We start from the raw sequence: 20,663 nt of genomic DNA on the forward strand, positions 1-20,663 counted from the left end.
CTGCTGGAATGTACTGGTAGAATGCTACTTCCCAACCGGACCATCTCACAAGTCCAAAAGGACCTAGATTTGTTGCAAACTTTGGGATTTTTCGCCAATATGTCATCCTGCCAGTTTTTAGAACACTCTGTACCCACCTTCCAATTTGCCAAAGCCTCAAATCAGAAATACCTGTGAGGATCTTCTGAGAAGTAAAGAGGACTACCCCCAACCCCAAATTTAGAAAGGAGACTACTAATGTAAACAAGTCATATTACGTTTCTATTTTTAAAAAAACTAACAAATTACTTTTTGGGCCCTAAAAAGGGTTTTATCTAAATGTAACAGTTTACTCATTTTTTTTTTTTTTTTTTTTTTTTTTTGAGAAAGAGTCTCACTCTGTTGCCCAGGCTAGAGTGAGTGCCGTGGCATCAGCCCAGCTCACAGCAACCTCAAACTCCTGAGCTCAAGGGATCCTCCTGTCTCAGCCTCCCGAGTAGCTGGGACTACAGGCATGAGCCACCATGCCCGGCTAATTTTTTCTATATATATTTTTAGCTGTCCATATAATTTCTTTCTATTTTTTAGTAGAGATGGGGTCTCGCTCTTGCTCAGGCTGGTCTCGAACTCCTGAGCTCAAACGATCCGCCCACCTCGGCCTTCCAGAGTGCTAGGATTACAGGCGTGAGCCACCACGCCCGGCCACTCATTAAGTATTTAAATCAACGATTGGCCTTCAGTTCCTCTGATGAAATTTATCATCAAAGACTACTGGTGCTGAGCTGCTTCCGCACTACAGTTAACCAATCAAGACTCCACAACGGTTATGCTATGGAAAAGGGGGGGAGGGGAAGAACACTGAATTTGTGTTATTTGCTAATGAGGTCAGATTCTGGTCCACAACAGTTATGATCAGTTTTTATTATCCAATTTTATGTCCAGAATATTCTACAATATGGCACGTCCCTAAAATTATCTTCAAAAATACATTCCCTATTCACAGCATTATTTACAATCACCCAAAACCTGGAAACAACCCCAAATGTCCATCAACTGATGAATGGATAAACAAATGTGGTACATCCATACAATGGAATCTCTCATTTAGCAATACTAATACATGGACAAACCTCTAAAATATTATTATGATGATGTGAAAGGAGGCAGATGCAAAAGACCACATATTGTGTAGTTCTGTATATATGACATTTCCAGAAAAGGCAAATTTATAGAGATAGAAGGTCAATTAGTGTTTGCCAAGGGCTGGTGGTAGGAATGGGGATTGGCTGCAAATGGGCACAAGGGATTGGTTTAGGTCTACAGAAATATTGTCAAACTGGGTTGTGGTGATGGCTGTACAACTCTGTAAATTTACTAAAATATCATTCATTTGTATACTTTAAAAGGGTAAGTTTTATGTTATGGTATATTATACCACAATAAAGCTCTTAAATGCATCCCAATGTATAAACAAAGAGCAAAAGAAAAAAGGATTACATTCTACCTGCAATAATACATATTAACAGAATAATCAAACATTACATTTCAGGTTCAAAACAGGATACCAACCAAAATTTTGTGAACAGAGTCTATACCCACTACAGCATTCCATTAACAAAGTGAAAGTTAAATTGCATCAAATTACAATAACCCTTGGTCCAGGGCTGTTGTTGATGCCACAGCACAGAGCTTATTAGAAAGACTAAAAATTAAAATTAAACAAGGTATCTTAATACCACTAATCATTACTGGCCTGTATAAACTAGAAATATTAAACCAATATTGTTTAAATTCTATGCTTAAAAAAAGAAAAAGGTAAAACATCAAGGCAACTTCAAGGTAGACTGATTTAACACATGCACTTCCTTTAACTCTTCCTGAAACCCCACTAAAACACCAAAGGGATCTTTAAAACCAGGATTAACTCATTAGGAAAAAGAGAACACAAGAGAGGGGAGTATCAAAATTTTGGAAGGCGGAAAGCAGATGAATGAATGGTAACTATCTTAGCAAGCCCAAGAAGTTGAACTTCAACTGGGAAACAATATATTTTTAGAAGGACGGCTGAAGGGACACTGATCTCAGCAAAAAACTATAGAGATTCAGTCTCTAGAGACAATACAGTCTCTGACCTTGGGGACAGCAGGAAAGATGGAGATACCAGACTGAAAAGAAAGGAATTACGTAAATGTTTATAAGTGGAGCACCAAGACACCACTCCTGTTTCATACCCTCATCCCAGTCCTCTCCCCACACTCAGCTCACAGCCAGGCCTATACTTTCTAGGGAAAATATTTGAAGATTCTTCTTTGGGAACTCTAACCTAAAAGGTAAAAAAAAAAAAAAAAAAAAGACTAAAGCTATTGACAAAAGGCTTCCTAATGAAGCCCCAATGGTCAACAAGCCTACCCTTTTTTCACTCAGAGTGTCTGGTGTTTTTTTAATCTTTTATATATAGCAAAATATAGACAACTGCACCTAAGCACAAAATATCAATAATAAGAGTAATGTTGGGTTTTACCACGCTATGGCACCTTCAGATCACATTTGACTTCCACAGTGCAATCATAAAGGGGAGCATTTTCGTAAAACTATTTGAAGGTTTCATCTGTTTTCCTAAGTATCTCTTTTAACCTGTTGCTATTCAAATTTATCCTTTTTATATAAAATTTTTAAAAACAGACATATTTTACACAACATAAAATTCACCATTTTAAAGTGTTCACTTCAGTGATTTCTAGTATTATGGTTTTATTCACTATGTTGTGTATGCATCACCACTAATTCCAAAACATTTCCATTATTCCAAAAGAAACCCTATATTTACTAGCAGTTAGTCCTAATTTTCCCCTCCACCCATCTCCTGACACCTATTAATCTGCTTCCTGTCGCTATACATTTGCCTATTCTGGACAATACATATGAATGGAATCATGTAATACATGACCTTCTGCACCTCACTTCTTTCACTTAGCATAGTTATCTTCCAAAATGTTTTCAAGGTTTATCAATGAACATGTATTAGAATGTCACTCCTTTTTATGGCTGAGTAGTAAGTATTCCATCATATGGATAGACCATATTTTGTTTATCCATTCATCAGCTGATGGACATTTGGGTCATTTTCACTTTTTGGCTACTAAGAATTATGCTCAAAATCTACTTTCTAATCTTCTTTTCTTAAATGTGAGTAGGCCACCAGAAATCAGCCATATGAAAAAGGAACTAACAAAAAGGACTACAGACACTAAAATTAACAGGGAACTTTTGGCTGACTTTAAAATTATCATTAATAAACTTCAGCTAATAAAAAATACCATGTCCATGAAATAAGAATAGGGCTCCATAAAAAGGAATATTCAGAACACAAGAGTTCTAGGAAACTAAAGATATACTAAACAAAATTAATTACATTTGGGAGAAAAGTTGAGAAGACCTCCAAGAAAATAGAGCAAAGTCTGGGCCTGGTGGCTCATGCCTATAACCCTAGCATTCCAGGAGGTGAGGTGGGAGGATCACTTGAGGTCAGGAGTTTAAGACCAGCCTGAGCAAGAGTGAGACCCTCTTTCTATTAAAGATAGAAAAAAATTAATCGGGCATGGTGGGGGGTGCACCTATAGTAACAGCTACTTGGCAGGCTGAGGCAAGATCGCTTGAGCCCAGGAGTTCAAGGTTGAGGTCAGCTATGATCACACCACTGCAGTGTAGCTGGGGTGACAGAGCAAGACCCTGTTTCAAAAAAAAAAAAAAAAAGACTAAAGCAAAAGGAAAATAAAAGATAGAAAAAATAAAAGAAAATAAGAAAACTCAAGAAATTTTTAAGACATATAAGGTTTCAAAAATTTAACTCTCACATACCCTTTTTCTCAGGAAGCTTGAAGGACGTACCTCACTAAAGTGAGTGACCAAGAAGATGACATGGAGTATAGGAGACAGAGACCCAACCCAGGGAAGAAGAAAATGCAAGCCTGAGAATAAGGATGGCAGCTATTTTCAGAAAATTGTCATATACCACACAAAGAAGAAATTTATAGAATAAATGATATGCCTGATCATGAAACATTTAAACATTCAAAATAGAGTCTGAATTTAGTGATAAGTGTATAGAAAATTAAGTAAATACACAAAATAACAAATCCAGGGAAAACAGAGTTGGGAAAGAAAGGAAAAGTAGTTATGGCACACTACATGACATAGCTGAGGATACCTTTCATGCAATCAAAACAATAGAAACTCCCACAGTGAGGATGGGGGAACAGGAATGGTGTGCGTGAAGGCTGGACTGGGAAGAGCAAGTACCTTCTAAAGCAGGAAGCTAATAGAAAATGCCTAAAACTGGAAAATCAAGAAGTCATAATACAGGCATGTTATTTGGAATATAAAGAAGGAAGGAAATTTCAAAAGAATCAATTAAGAACCAAATTAATGGTTACTGGGGAAGTGAGAGATGCATGATGTTTTTTATAATGGGTCTTGTAGAAGTATTTGACTATTTTTAAACTTAGTGTACATACATACAGAACTTGTGCTCATTCTGTTAAAAAAAAAAAAAGGCTGGGGCTATAAATATGTCCGGAAAATAAAAAATGTGAAAAATGAATATATAAATATTAATACCTTTTAATTCAAAGAAAAATAAAATCAGAAATGTGTCCCCCCTTAAAAGGGCTCTGAACTTCTAACGGATTTAAGTGCTTTCCAGGCAAGAAGGAAGCAACTCTAAAACACTGGCTAAAACTGGGGGCATAAGTTGATACAAAAGATTCAACATGAAGTACTTTTAAAGATGCACTGACTCAGGCTTTATAGAAGCCATTTCTCCCGCCAAGTGCGGTATTAGTAATTCACCTGCTTATCTTCTTTTACAGCAGACTTGTCCCTTTGTGCAATACACTTCCTTCTCTTCGACACATCAAGCTATGCTGTTATCATAGTGTCTATACACTCCACTCTGCCTGGAACATACTTCCCAAAGCTATTCTTTCTCTTCAGTTGCGTGTCAGCGTGAACACCATCTACTCACAGAAGCACTCTGATCTTTCCATCTAAAAGTGCCCTGTTGCCTTTGTTATAGGTCACACTTGGAGCCTTTATACCAATCTGAAATGGGCACTTCCAGAGGGCAGACACCTCATCTGTCTTGTTCACCACTTTACCTCCCAGGCCTGTAAGAGCACTGAGCACCCAAATATTTATTAAGTGAATTAATTTATGAATATTTACCTCAACACCATTGGTTTTAAGAGTCTTACTGCATGCGGGGAATTTTTAAGGAATTTGAAAAAGTAAAAATTTGTTCCTAATCCCTTACCTGCCTTGAAAACACCTTTCAAAATGCACTAAATACTTACACTAAAGAATTATTTGCTGTCTTATTTTTTTCTTTTTGAGACAGAGTCTCACTCTGTCACCCCAGGTAGAGTGCAGTGGCATCATCATAGCTCACTGCAACCTCAAACTCCTGGGCTCAAGTGATCCTCCCGCCTCAGCCTTTTGAGTAGCTGGGACTACAGGTGCTCACCACCACATCCGGCTAAATTTTCTGTGAATATTTTTAGTAGAGACAGGGTCTCACTCTTGCTCAGGCTGGTCTCCAACTCCTGAGCTCAAGCAATCTTCCCACCTCAGCCTCCCAGAGTGCTAGGATTGCACGCTATGAGCCACTGCGCCCAACCCTATTTGCTGTTTTTGACATTCAAATTCAACCAGGAATCCTGTATTATGTGTCAACCCTAGTCAAAGGGAGCAAGGAGAGAAAAACCAGACTAGGATGTACTGAGGCTGGGGAGGCAGTTACAGTAAGACGGCAACCGCTCTGATGAGTAGGAAACTGGGAAGTCAGATGTGTAAAGAGAAATTTAGGATTTATTAATTTGTGTTCAGTGTAACTTACCTTTGTCACCTCCTCAAGAAAACTACACTAAAGGTCTATTTTACTTAAAAACAAAGCAAATGTAGACGGGAGACTATCTCCTCTGAGAAGTCTTCCCTTACCTATGCATTGATAAACAATTCTTCCTGTGCTACCTCTGGACTTGGTACATTAGCACCCTGAGTTGTACCTATAAAGCTTCAGGGGACAGAAGTTCCAAGTGTTTCCTCTGTATCGCCAGCATCTAGAACAGTGGCTGGTACAAATGTCTGTTCAACGCTAAAAGCAGTATCTAAATCAAAAAGGTCAATTATTTTAACTGTACTCTATTACTTAGCATGGTAAAGAAAACCACCGTGAACAATGTGGAAAGGCATACAACTGAAACATATACTTACTGTTTCAAAAGTATTCAATATCATCAAAGGGAAAAAGACATTAAAATAATCTCCACAATCTTGAAATCTGACAGGCACAGGTCTTGAGATGGACTGACAAAGACTTGCAGGGGGCCCACACTGATCAAAGTTCAAAAACATTTCATACTTCCATTTTAAGACCTCTTTAACAAAGGTGTCAGAGATAGACTGAGATGATAACAGAATGTTTACTGGAGAGGAAGGTGAAAAGCATTTGTTCTCACCAAACAGAAGTTTGTAACCTTGCCTGTTAGAATTATTTGGAGTCTGAGGATGAAGAATATTGCACAAACTCTTCATTTCCTCCACTGGCTTCTGAGATACTATGGGAGCTGCCTGTGGTACTTTCAAAATAGATTGTATCCCATTTGGCTTATTTTTTAGAGCTGGTGAAAGTGCTGCAGCATTTTCCAAAGACTTGGAAAGATTAGCAATTCGTGAAGTACTTTTTGAGCTAAAAATCTTAGTAGTGAAAGGTCTTGAAGGTTTAGATGCAGAAAGAGGCAGGCCAGGTTTACGAAATACATCTTCATCTGCTGCTTTGGCTTCAGAATGCTTTGAGCAGTATTCACTCTGGTTTTTCATGGTTTCAACACAATCTTTGTACTTACACTTTGTGCCACCCAAAGATTCCAACTGAGGCCAACTTACAGAAACTTCTACCTGAACTGTATCTTTTCCATGAACTACTTCAATGAGTTTAACATTATTTTCCACTTGTGAACACAAATCCATATCTTCAGGATCATTTTGTGTTAAAAATAAATTATCATCCTCTATATCACTGTTGGATTCAGATTCTCCCTCTTTCAAAGTTGCCAGGTCTATAGGATGTACTATTGGATCCCCTCCAGCTAAAGGGTCCTCTGAAGTAGAGACTACTATTTCATTTGTTGGTGTTCCATTTAACACTACAGAATCACACTGGTTCAAAAGACAAGCATCATCAGTTGCCTGAGAAACATATTTTGCTTTTACGGTTTCTGGTTCAGCAGACATGCATTTTGTTAACTGTTTTCCATGACTGTTAGCAAGTGCCTTAGTTCTTCCTGTATAATTATAATCTGACCTATCAGATTCTGGCACAAATGTGTCAGAATTCTGTGCTGTACGTGGCCCTGCTCTTGTAGCATCTGTACTTCCATAATCAAAGAGCCCCTGTCTATTTTGTTGTGATTTGTGTCTTATCTGCCTTTGAAACTGAAGATCTTGACTGGTTAGGAGTTTCTTATTATTTTTGACAGAAAGAGCCTGAGGAGGAATTAATTTAGTCTTTTTTCCAGTATCAACTACTCCAACAGTTTTGCCATAATCACGCAATTGAACTAAAGACTCTAATGATCGCTGGGACAAGTCAAATGCCTTACGAGGAGCCTTTTTCAGACCAAGTTTCTCAGCTGTTGAGGTTGGCTCAGGACACTGGCGAAATTTCTTTGGTGGCACTATCGCAGGAGATGTCCTACAACGTATGTAATTTGAATTTTTAGTCTGCCCTTTTTTGGTATCTGAATGTGCTTTCTTAGGAGTTTTAGAAAGTGGGACTCTCCTAACGGGTTCTGGACAAGTACGAAGCTTTGGAGAAGATTTCCTTGGGGAAACCATAGTGGCTCTCTGAATACTTGAGTTGGGAGTTACAGTCTTTGTGTCTCTACTTTTTTTTAAATCATTTTCAGGAATCTCTCTCTTATTAAGAATATGAGACTGGTCCTCACTTCTGACAGATGAAGGGCTTACAGGATCTTCAATCGTTGGCTTTTTTGTAAATCGTTTTCTCTTAGGTTTTTTCCCTTCAGTTTCACGAAATTCCTCAACAGAAATACTACTACTCTGTGCTTCTGAGTGTCCTTCAATGCCTTCTGCTACTTTTTTAATAACCTCTTCAGATACATAATCTGTATCATCATCCCAAATATTTGTGGTATCTGTCATGTGAGTCAAACATGAATTTTTCTCATCCTGTTGAACTGAACTGTTTAGTTTATGATCTTGCCATACTGAAAATACTTCAGATGGACTTTCAAACTCAAAAAACTGAGAATCAGAATCCTCAAACTGCGGAGGAGACTTTGTTTGTTCTTTCTTTACTGGCTTCTTTTCCACATTACTAGTAACTGCTGAAACATGCTGCTCTGGACATTCTTTCTCCATGCATGCTTTGTCCTGTTTCGTGTTTTTTTTACCACCCAGAATTCCTTCATCTTCATCATCAGAATCTGAAATAATAATAACCTGTCCACAGCCAGTGTCTCCAACATTATTTTGGTTAGCTGTAAAACACCTTTTTCCATCTTTCACTTTTCTTTGGAGCTGGGATGAGCTTTTTTGAGTTGAATCTGATGGAAACTTAGTAACACTAGCTTGAGCCATTAATGATAACTTGTGGAGATCTCTGTCTATCTGAGAATCTGTTAAGGTTTCAGACTTAGGACTGATGCCAGGGGTCTGTTCTATTGTCAAGTTAGAAGAAATCAGGGTACTCTTACTCATTTCCTTTTCTCTCGATTGAACTACAGTCACCGGAGCTTTAAAGGGAGACATTTTCTTCACTAAAATATCAGTCATTTCTGTAAATGAGACCAAATCTTGATCAGGATGACGTTCTTGTATTTTATAATTGTTTTCATAGGAACAGAAAATATCTAACTCTTCATTTTTTACTTGTTTCTTTTTCAGTAATAAGCTATTTTGAGATTTTTGTTCTCCATTTTTATCACCTGGAATACCATCAGGATCTGAAGACAGATTGTGTATAAAGCCATCCCCTTTCTGAACTTCTGTATCTTTCCCTGAATAGAAACTCTCAGTGTCACATGCAGTCAGGTTTTCCTCTAAATTGATAGCATTATGGACCAAAGTTCTTTTCCTATGTTGCTTCTTTATTACATGTGATAACTTTGTACAGATGTCATCTTTCTTCTGTGTCTTGGTTTTCGGTTTTGAGGTTTTACCAAGAGCATCATCCTTGAAAGATAAATCTGCATTTGATGCAGACACTTTTTCCAGAGATTCAGTTGATATTATTTTTCTGTCACTTCCCCTTCCTGGACCATTTCTTGAAGTACAATTCTGTGGGGTATATGAGGAGTTCTCTTTTACAGACTTCTGCTTCCTTGTACTTATTTTAATTTGATCCTGAGCTTTTTCAATAAAAAGGCTTTTATTACCCTGCTTTAAGCATGACTCAACTGACCGATGGTCTTCTAATTTCAAATCCTTCATATAATTTTGCTCATTATCCTCTTCTTCTACAGTGTTACTTGCTTTGATCGATATACTTTCTGGTACTTGAAATATGTCACCTTTCATCAATTCTTTAGAAAATGTTGGGCTGGAGTTTTCTAGACAATGCATGTCTTTTATAGATTTCTTCCCTATTTGTTCACTTTCTTCTTTATTACAAGATGCAGGAGGGGTTTTACACGCAGGAGTCAGATCTGCTAAAGTGCTACATGGAGGTACTTTTGATTTTAAGTTTCTAATAATTTGCTTTAAACAAGTTTGTAACTCATGGGTTTCCTGACTAGTCAACTGCCAACCTAGAGATAAATTTCCCCGAAGGAATAAGTTAAGCTTATCCCAAAATCTCTTGCAAATAGTTTGCTGCCCAAGCTGATAACCTTCTTTAAGGAGACTTCTAATCAGCTGCACACAAGCAAGCTGTACAGAGTTAGATGGCATTGAATGCAATGACAGCGATGATATCATTGCTGTTCCTTTGGAGCAATTACCAGATGACTTCTCAGAACTCCGTGCAAATGCTGAGGTAGGAAGCTTGGCACATTTTACGACGACTTCCACCCATTGTTGGGAACTAATCCATAGCAAATGCAAACATTTTTTACTTCTATGAAGTTCAATCACTGATACCAAAATCAGAAGAAAAAATTCAGTGACTTTGTCACACACAGCATCTGTTTGGTTGAGGACATCTTTGACTTCGGAGTGCAGATGATGAATAACCTCTGCTATGTAAGCCACACCCAAATCCTTAAGATCCATGAGAGACTGAACAAAAGGTATGAACCATAAAAATGTGCTGTTGTGAACACGCATGTCTTGACCAATATCTGACTGAAGTACACTGGCTAATGTTTCCATTTCTTCATACATGTTAGGACAATAATCTGGGCAAATGGCTGATCTCCATCCAGAATCCTAAAATGAAAGAAATATTGACATTCAGATAAACAAGCACCATTCATGACAGCTTTAATATTTAAGTTGTAAAAAAGAAAATACATCTTCCCAACACACCTATTTTGGTTTACTACGTATTATTTTTAATATACATACCACCCAAGAAATTGAAAACATAAGTTGAATTCCGAGGTCAAAGTTTCATGAAAAGGCAAATTCATACCACCTTCATGTAATCTGGCCTTCCATTAGCTGGTTCTGATTTCTAGTCATGCCACTTATCTGCCCATTAACTTTTCGTCTTCCCTAAATACACTTAAAAATTAATTTTCCAAACTGTACACACTGTAGAGTCCATTTTTCCCCCGTGCCCAATATATCTGTGAAATCAGAAGTCCTTTATGTAGCAGGTGATTTAAGACAGCTACATACCATATTAATAAAATCAGCAATTCAACTAATCATGTAAACACTGTTTATACAATATACAGGCAATAAAATATCACCTGAATTTTCAAAGTGTTTTATACCTTTTTGGTCTTTTCAGGATTATAATTGTATACAATCTGGCTGCAAGTCACCATATCATCCAAATATGATTCTGGTTCTAACTTGGTCCTTAAATAGTAAGAATAAACAGAAGTTACCGAAATGAAGGAAAAGAAAGAAAAAAATCCCTCTTGTTAAGTCAGTTACAACACACTTCCTTACAGAGATTATTTTTAAATCCTGACATGAATTGAACTGACCTCACAGAACTGTTTCGTATGTGTTGGATCTCTCGATTGTAGCTCACATTGTTGATAATGGTTTGCAATGCCTCAATGGGGTCAATAAGTTGACCCCAGACCTTGGATCCCAGGCGATCCAGAATCACCATGAAACAATGTAATGCTGGCCAGAAAGGATCCACACTATCATCTGAAATACAACAGAGTAATGGCAGAATTATAAAACAATTAGAAAAATGCACTAACATATATTGAGAATTAAGCATTCTTTATCTGGTTAGCAACAAAATTAAAAGCAAAGCAGCAAGTCATTTAAAATAAAGCACTGCCAATCCTTAGAGACAAAGGTTTTTAAAAAGCTGGCAAATTCTCAAAATATTTTTCTGGTTTTTTTTGAGACAGATTGTTCTAGCTCTGTTGCCTGGGCTAGAGCCGCGTGGCGTCAGCCTAGCTCACAGGAACCTCAAACTCCTGGGCTCAAGGGATCCTACTGCCTCAGCCTCCTAAGTAACTGGGACTCCAGGTGCGCATCACCACGCCCGGCTAATTTTTTCTATTTTTAGTAGAGACAGGGTCTCGCTCTTGCTCAGGCTGGTCTCCAACTCCTGATCTCAAGCCATCCTCCCACCTCAGCCTCTTGGAGTGCTAGGATTACAGGCATGAGCCACTGCGCCCAGCCTCTCAAAATATTTTCAAGCAATACTTTGATGCCCCTGTAAAAAACTTTTTAAGAGGGAAAAACTGTTAAATGGGCAACAAAACAGTCTGGTAAACACAACCTCTTTGCACTGCTTGCCATACCTGAAACAATCTTTTTTACTCAGTTCCTCAACCCCTCCCAGAACTTTATACTCCTATCCTCCAATAAACAACAGAAAAGAAGTACAGAGGAAAACGAAAGAGAAAGAGACACTTGTTATTTACACATTTAAATGAGGCCCATAACACAACAAATTCTTCTTCAGCACAATTCTGAATTTTGTGTGTCATGCAGCTCGTGTAAAGGACTAAATCCCTTAGCTAACACATAAGCCAAGATACACACCCTTCGTCCAATCTATCTCAACATGGCTTTGTTATTATCAACTTTCATCCAATTTAACCTTCAAGAGAGCCTTAATGTTTTCCAAGAAAATCTAAAGTCTCAGTCAAAAGCTTAACAAAGGCTGGATGTGGTGGCTCATGCCTGTAATCCTAGCTCTGGGAGGCTAAGCCGGGAGTATACTTGAGGCCAGAAGTTCAAGACCAGCCTGAGCAAGAGCAAGACCCCATCTCTACTAAAAATAGAAAAAGTTAGCTAGGTGTGGTAGTGCATGCTGTAGTGCCAGTTACTCCAGAAGCCAAGGCAGGAGGATTGCTCGAGCCCAGGCGTTTGAGGTTACAGCAAGCTATCATGACGCCACTGTACTCTAGCCAGAAAAAAAGAGTGATACTCTGTCTCAAAAAAGGAAAAACAAAAAAAAAAATAAACTTAAATCTTGCTGTATTATTTCTTTCTGGCTTTATTTTTCATACTCCCATAATCATCCACTGTCTTTAGCAAAAACAGATCGCCAGCTTTTTCCCAAATAAGCAATAGGATGCCTTCGCGATTTGCACCACTTACCAAAATCCCATCCATCCTTAAAAGCTTAAATGCCTCCTCTGTTAAACAATCCCCATTTAATCACCTATGGTACTCGTCTGAGGCAAGTGCTCGAACTCTTCTTCCAGTTAATGATAATTTTGTTTAGTCACCCTAGAACCTGTGACTTGACTTCCCTCAGACCTCTCAGACTCTGCCTTCTAATCATGGTCATTTGTGCAGACTTTCTCACATATTTTTGTATCCTCCACTGCAGCTGATACAATGCCTTATGTCTAGTAAGCTCTCAAATAAGGAAGAAAGTAGTCAGGGGAAGATGATTATGAAAGGTTTCTTAAGAGGTGATTCACATTTTGAAAAAGGTAAGGGAGCTAGATTAACAGAAGGGATAGAATTATACATGATATGTACAGTTAGGCACAGGGAAAGAAATGAAAAATTTATGCATTAAATACTAGCGAATAAGTGAGTAATAATCTTAATCAGGAATAATCTAGCAAGGAAATACATGCCATCAAAAAAAGAATAACATTAATGTAAGTTTTTTAGAATCGCCCATAAATGAGTTTATATCCACAGTCAAGTTGCTTGAAGAAAAAAATGAATGAAGGGGAAAAAATATTCATTATGTTTTCACAGGATCTGACATTTTTGGTCTTTATTAACTCACTCCTTTATAAAGAAGGTAAGATTAGAAATACTTATTTTAAGTAAAGATCCTTCATGATTAGCTTGATACAACCATAAGCAAAAGGAGGTCAGGATCTAATAATAAACATGACTGTAAGATTTAGGTCTCATTTTCTAGACTATCTAGAACAGTACTGTCCAGGAGAATTTTCTATGATAATGAAAATATTCTGTATGTGCACTGTTTATATAGTAGCCACCAGGCACATGTGGCTACTGGGCCTTGAAATATGGCTAGTGGGACTAAAAAGTGATTTTTAAATTTTAGTTAATTTAAATTTAAATAATCACATGTGGCTGGCAGTTGCCGCACTGGACAATGAGAACCACAAAGAAATGAAGCAGCAGACAAAGGGAGACCGTGGGACAGAGGAGGTTTTCCTCACAATGTTAACCAACCATGTCATTACAAACAGGTCTCCCACAGGTTCTAGTTTTCATTCTACCACTAATTTTTTTCACTACGAAAAAGTAGGTTAACTTCCGTGGGCTTCATTTAGTCCCTTCCTCTATGAATGGAAGGTGTTGAATTAAACTCTGAAGGTTCTTTCTGATTTGAAAGTCTGAATTTCTTACCTAAACCGTAAAAGTTAGCTCTTCTTTACTTCATACCATACACCAATTCTTGCAGTGACACTAGCATTTTAAAAGAGCATCATGAACCCAGTACTCAAAAACATTTAGCAAGTAAAGTTTATTACCATCTGATTGCCTCTCCATGGTGTGAAGTATTGACTGCATAAAATCATTTTGCTTGTCTGAGCCCAACAACAGAGAATCCATGGCTTGCTCCTCAAGAATGGTCAGCAACATGCAAATACCTGTAAGATCATTTAAAATTTTCTTGAATTAATGAAATAACACCATTATAATGGCTTGTCTGGCTCAGCTGGCAAACGAAATATAAGGCAGGAAGATGAAGCAAAACAATATCCGGTTCCTCAAACATTTAAGTCTGAGATATTCATATACAACTGCTCCCATGTAACAGAATTTTAGACTGACTCAAGTGTAAAAGGGGAAAATGGTACTAGCTTGGTTAGAAAACAATTTCTAAGATAACTACCACATAACTTGTATTTGAACAATCTAAGATGCCTTCAATTTTAAGATTTATCGTACCTCATATACCACTAAAATAGGGGGGAAAAAACCACTGCCAATTATGACACATGACTTTAAGACTTGGAATCAATGAAATAGGGTATAACTATTTTGAGTCAGCACAGAATTTGTACACAGTTTTAGCAGGTCTTTCTCCACTCGTGGAGACTGACCTGTTCCTCTCTCTTTGGAATGTATTTTCACTTTGTATAGCTTCCTTCTTCACTTTCACTCTGTACAGTTTCTTCCTTTTCTGTAATAAAAGCTATTTGTGTGTGTGTTGGGGGTGGGGGGACCCCAAAACAATGCTAGCAACTCTACCAGGAAATATCTTACACAATGGAAAAGAAGTATTAACAATCAGACCCCTATTAAAGTCAACTACTATGCTAATATTTTGTTAATCTCATGTTGCTTTAAACAAAAGATTCATTTGCCAGTGCTTGAAAATGTACCTCTTATAGGAACAATACTCACCTAACCAATAGTTTTTGTAGTTGGTAGTATCATACATGTGTGAGGGCAGAAGAATCAGTTTACCCTTCTCAAGGACAGAAGACGTATAAATGTCTGGACTTTCCAAAAGCCCCAACTCGATGACTTTAAAAAGGCAAGTTAAAACATCTTGTAAGTCATAATAATCATCTCTGTCCACTTTTCCCAAGTTTCTTGCAGTCAGGATAGCCCAGCGTCGAACCTAAATGTGTAACACGTGATTACTTCATTCAATAACTAATGGTCTACATAAAAAACATAAATAAGAAAATAGAATTCTGTATAGATTTGAAAAAACATGTAAAGAATACATGAAAAAGATACTACTTAAGCAACGTATGGACCTCACTGGATCCTGATTTGAACAAACCAACCCAATAAACAATTTATGAGACAATCATTTTCATTCAAACACTGACCAGAAACATGATGCTAAGAAATTATTATTTTAGGTGGAATAATGGAATTTTTTAAAAAGTCCTTATCTTTTAGAAACACATACTGAAATATTTTATGGATGAAATACACCGATGTCTGAGATATGCTTTAAACTAATCCAAAGGGGAGTAGAAGGTGGACCATGTAATAATTGATAAAGCTAACTGATGGATTCGTGGGAAGGGGGGTTTCATTATACATTCTCTCTACTTTGATATATTTATAATTTTCCATAACAGAATGTTTAAAAAAGGAATGAAAATATGAAAGAAGAATCACAAAAGAAATGAAAGGTCATTCTAAATGGCAGAATAGCATAGGGAAGAGATTTTGAATTTCTTGTGGGCTATAAATTAAGTTTAGTGATCACAACCAGTCTTAATAAAACTAAATAAAATAGATCAGAAAAATATCAGAGTACATCCTTCATACTAAAAGTTAAGTTTTATGAAATGCTTTATATGTTATAAATACATATTTACATGTGTACTCAATGAAAACATTTTTTACTATAGGTTAATAGTTGGCTGCCTGTGTACAAAAATGCAACTGATTTTTATAAAAACATCTTACATCTAGTCATGTTAAGCTCCTACTTCTTATAACTTGGAGATGCTTCAAGGTTTTTTATGTAAATGACCTTAATACTGCAAATAATGGCCTTTCTTCATTTCAAATCCTTATGCCTCTAATCCTTATGCCTTATGCCTCATTTTCTAATTTCTTTACTGGATTGACCAGAACCCCCAATTCAAACTTTACAGAAGTGGTGATACTGAGCACCTTTGTCTTACTCTGAATTTTAAAGGGAACACTCCATTAAAAGTCATTTTAGATAATGTTTTCTCTAGGTTTTTTACAGATGCTATTCATTAGATTGTGGAATTGCCTTCTATTTCTAATTCACTAAGAATTTTTTAGTCATGAATATGGTTTGTTTTTTTTTTTTGCATCTATTCAATCATTGGTTTTTTGCTTCGATCTGTTAATGTGATGAAATCATATTTCTGAATTTTCTAATATTTTGTTTAGGATTTCTATGTTTACGATTTTCTATATTCGTGACTATAATTTACTTTTCTTTTAATGTGCTAGTCATTTTGTTACAGTGTAACACTGGCTTCACAGAATATATTTCTAAGTACTCTTTTTCTGGAAGGAGATGCATAAAATTAGGATAATATATTCCTGGAAAGTATAACTCCCATAAAACCATGTAAGCCTGATGTTTTTGTAGTGGGAAGACTTACCAATGGTTCCTCAATGTCCTTAATAGTTATAATATGCATGCAGTTATATTTTTCTAGGAATTTTTCTATTTAATCTAAATTTCCAAAACTCCTGGCATATACTTGTTTGTAACATTCTATTATCCAGATAATCTCCACTTAATTTATAGTATCTCCTCCTTTTCATTCATATACTTCTGCTTCCCTTGATCACTCTTATCTGAACTATACATTTTGTTCATTTTTTCCAAGAACCAACTTTTAGGTTTGTGTATTATCTCTGTTTTGTGCAAATTTTGCTCCAATGAGTTCCACTCACTTTTTATCTCCTTACTTCCACTTTCTTTGGTTTTACTCCATTGCTCTCTAGCTTCTTAAGAGGAATAATCAGCTCATTAATTTTCAGGCTTTCCTCTTTTCCAATAATCACTTAAAGACATAAATTTCCCTCAAAGCACCTCTTTTGCTATAGCCTACAAGTTTTTCTAAGTAGCATTTTCATTATAATTTCACTGTATTTTTTAATTTTATGATTTCTTTCTTTTTAAAGGATGTATTAATTTCCACATATGGAAACTTAACTTTTTATTATTAACGTCTATCTACATTGTGTTATGCTTAAAGATCATAGTATGTATGATACCAAGTCCTTGAAATGCACTGAAGCTTTTCATTTATGGTCTAGTATATTTTCATTTTTGTAATGTTTACTGTATATTTGAAAAACTGGTTAGATGCACAGCTCATACGTGATCCATCAGATTAAGCTTACAAACTGTCTCATACAGATAATCTGATATCCTTCCTGGATTTTGCCTACTGACTCATCAATAATGAAGACGGTATCTTGAGATTCCATAACTGCAACATCTTTTTTGAAGTGATTTTAACTAGCCTATTTCTAATCTTATCCATCCCTGTCCTAATGGCTATTTTACTTGATAATACTATAACTTCAACAATGCTTTGTTAGGTATTTGCCTATTAGTTCTTTTTCCATCCCTTACCTATCAACTATTACCGTGCCCTTATGTTTTAGATGTATCTCACAGAATCTATCTAGATTTTATTTCTTTTGTAATCTAATCTGATCTTTACCTGACAAATTCAGCCAATTTACATTAAATATTGATATCCTTAAGTCTCTTTATTATATATGAACCTTTTTATTTCTTTTAAAGCATTTCTTTTTTTTTTTTTTTTTGAGACAGAGTCTCACTCTGTTGCCCAGGCTAGAGTGAGTGCCGTGGCGTCAGCCTAGCTCACAGCAACCTCAAACTCCTGAGCTCAAGGGATCCTCCTGTCTCAGCCTCCCGAGTAGCTGGGACTACAGGCATGCGCCACCATGCCCGGCTAATTTTTTCTATATATATTTTTAGCTGTCCATATAATTTCTTTCTATTTTTTAGTAGAGATGGGGTCTCGCTCTTGCTCAGGCTGGTCTTGAACTCCTGAGCTCAAACGATCCGCCCACCTCGGCCTCCCAGAGTGCTAGGATTACAGGCGTGAGCCACCGCGCCCGGCCTAAAGCATTTCTTGCTTTTTAAAATAATTCATATCTATCTCTGTCCTTAATAGGATGAAAATTTAGCATGCATGCTCTCACATCTTTGGTCTCCTTGCCTGGCAACCCCACCATGTTGATACTGCCTATTCCAAGTTATTATTGATATTGGGACCAGAAGTGTTTCAAATTTTGAATTTTTCCAGATTTTTGAATATTTGCATTATACTTACTGGTTGAGCATCCCCTAATCCAAAAATCTGAAATCTGAAATCCTCCAATGAGCATATCCTTCAAGCATGACCTTTTGAGCATCACATCAGCATTTAAAAAGTTTCAGATTCTGGACCATTTAGGATTTTGAGATTAGGGATGCTCAAAGTATATTCACTTTCTTTGAACTTAGACTTTTTTAAAATAATAAACTTTACCACAGTATTCAGTCAACTTTATACATCACTTGCAACACCTTGTAGATTCTTCTAAGTACTTCATTCAGTGTGGGTCTTTGTGTGGCAAACCTTCTAAGACCTTATAGGAATAAGATATTTTTATTATGCTCTCAGATTCAAATGAGTTTGGTTGGAGATGTAATTTTAGGTTTTAAACTCTTTTCTTTCCACTCTACTGTCTTCTTGCATTCAATGTGACTGCTATAAATCTGGTGTCAATCTGATTATGTCTTTGCATGTGATCTTTTCTTTGGAGAACCTTTTGAATTTGTCTTTGATGTTCTCAAATATCACTAATTCTACCTAGGTGTTGGTTTTCCTTCTCTCCTCTTTGATACTCGATATAGGCCATTAGGCCATTACAATCAGCAGTCTGCTGGGTTTTTTTTTAATTTCAAAAAATTTACCTGCATTATTTCTCCAATATCTCCTCATCTTGATTTTTATTTTTCTCTTTCTGGGACTTCTTACATCTATGTTATCACTACTACTTCTATCCTCCATATCTCTAAGCTTTTTTTACATTTTCTACTTCTGTCTTTTTCTTCTTCCTTAGAGATTTGCTCAACCTGGCCTTCTAATTCAGTAATTTGTTTTCTCAGCTGTACTCATTACATTATTTATCCCATCTCCTGAAACCTTTATTTTAAATCATATTTTTCAAATCTTACAATTGTTCAGTTCTTGTTTTCTGTTCCCATTTCATATTAACATCTTCCCTTATTTCTTTTAGCATGTTTATTATAATAATTTAAAATTACTGAACAAATGTTCTAATATTTCTGATTCTACTGAAATCTTTATGTTTCTCCTATGTCTGTTATTTTTAGCTTGTGAATTCATTTTCACTCTGGGGTATTGGCTCCTATCAGGCAGTGCTTATAGAAGGTGGCCAGACCCCAGTCTGGCTTACTCCCAATGAATTCAGCGGTGAGAATGGTGGATAAAACCCAAGCCAGACAAACAGTAATCACTCATTGCCGCACATTTTAATTTTCAAGCTCAGGTAATCACCCTTACCCCCACGGTGAAGCAACATTAGAAGACACTACTGGGCTGTAACTCCCCAGTCCTGGGGGTTGAGAAGAGATGGTGCTGAAGTCTATCAGTGGTTAATTAATGGTCTCCAGCTGCTTGTCTCAGCATCTCAAAGACACTAGGGTTATGCACAATCCTGATTTATTCTTACCTTCACCTGGATCAGATTTTTGAGTTGCCACAGGTGTGAGTGCAAACACTGCTTATCCAAGGCAATGGTAAAGAGAACTGAAAGTAGAACCTTTCCTATTTTATCCTCCCACAGCCAGACAACAGGAATGTCTCCTCCCTGACTCCCACATTCACCATTCAAAACAGCCCTCGTCCAACCAGTTTCTCCCAGTTTTCTCCATTTTCTTTCAAGTTCTTCTTTAAAGAAACGACCAGTAGTGCTGGTCTTGACTATCTATCTTAGCAATTGTTTTCTTCATGTGTTTTTCAGGGATTTGGTCTGCCAGATCATCCTACAAGGAGGGATTCTGTGTCCCTCCCCAACTACGCCTCCTTCCACAACCCTTCCTAAACATAAATTTGGGATTATCTATATTCATCCCTCAGAATCTGACTCCAGAACTAGGTCTGATATCAGTAGCTCAGGATTCCCAACCTTTGGTCACATAAGGGATACTGTAGACTCAGTCATCAAGCCTGCAAATGCTTGGTCCAGGTCTTGGTTACAAGACTAAATCTGCTTCCTCTATATGTACACTGCTTTAAATAGCCAGTTAAGCTTTTCGTACTTTGTCAACCTTCTTTCATAGACAGAAGCCCCACCCTTGTTTAAAGCACAGAGCTTGGTTCTGATTCTTTGTCTTGCCTGGAGTATACTTCTAATTCCTATTAACCTGCACAAGCTGAATCCCCAGCTACCTACAGCGACTCAGGCCTACAGGTTTTCACCCATTTATTACTTTATGTTTCTGTTCATGGCCACTGGCTTAAGGAGGCAACTCAGTTCTAGGTACCCATGTGCATGAGACCCGCAGCAAA

General features: G+C 37.0%; 1 protein-coding gene across 1 annotated transcript in view; it reads right to left on the reverse strand.

The window, feature by feature from the left end:
* SETX (senataxin) overlaps positions 1–20,663 on the reverse strand; it is a 70,025-nt gene that overhangs the window by 36,758 nt on the left and 12,604 nt on the right. The window contains exons 6-10 of the mRNA XM_069476998.1: positions 14,995–15,214; positions 14,115–14,234; positions 11,157–11,328; positions 10,938–11,025; positions 6,250–10,425 (exon numbers count right to left, since the gene is read on the reverse strand). Coding sequence (XP_069333099.1) covers positions 6,250–10,425; positions 10,938–11,025; positions 11,157–11,328; positions 14,115–14,234; positions 14,995–15,214 — 4,776 coding nt within the window. The remainder of the gene's footprint in view (positions 1–6,249; positions 10,426–10,937; positions 11,026–11,156; positions 11,329–14,114; positions 14,235–14,994; positions 15,215–20,663) is intronic.

Source organism: Eulemur rufifrons, chromosome 7 (genome assembly GCF_041146395.1).
Source record: "Eulemur rufifrons isolate Redbay chromosome 7, OSU_ERuf_1, whole genome shotgun sequence".
In the NCBI taxonomy this organism is placed as follows: Eukaryota; Metazoa; Chordata; class Mammalia; order Primates; family Lemuridae; genus Eulemur; species Eulemur rufifrons.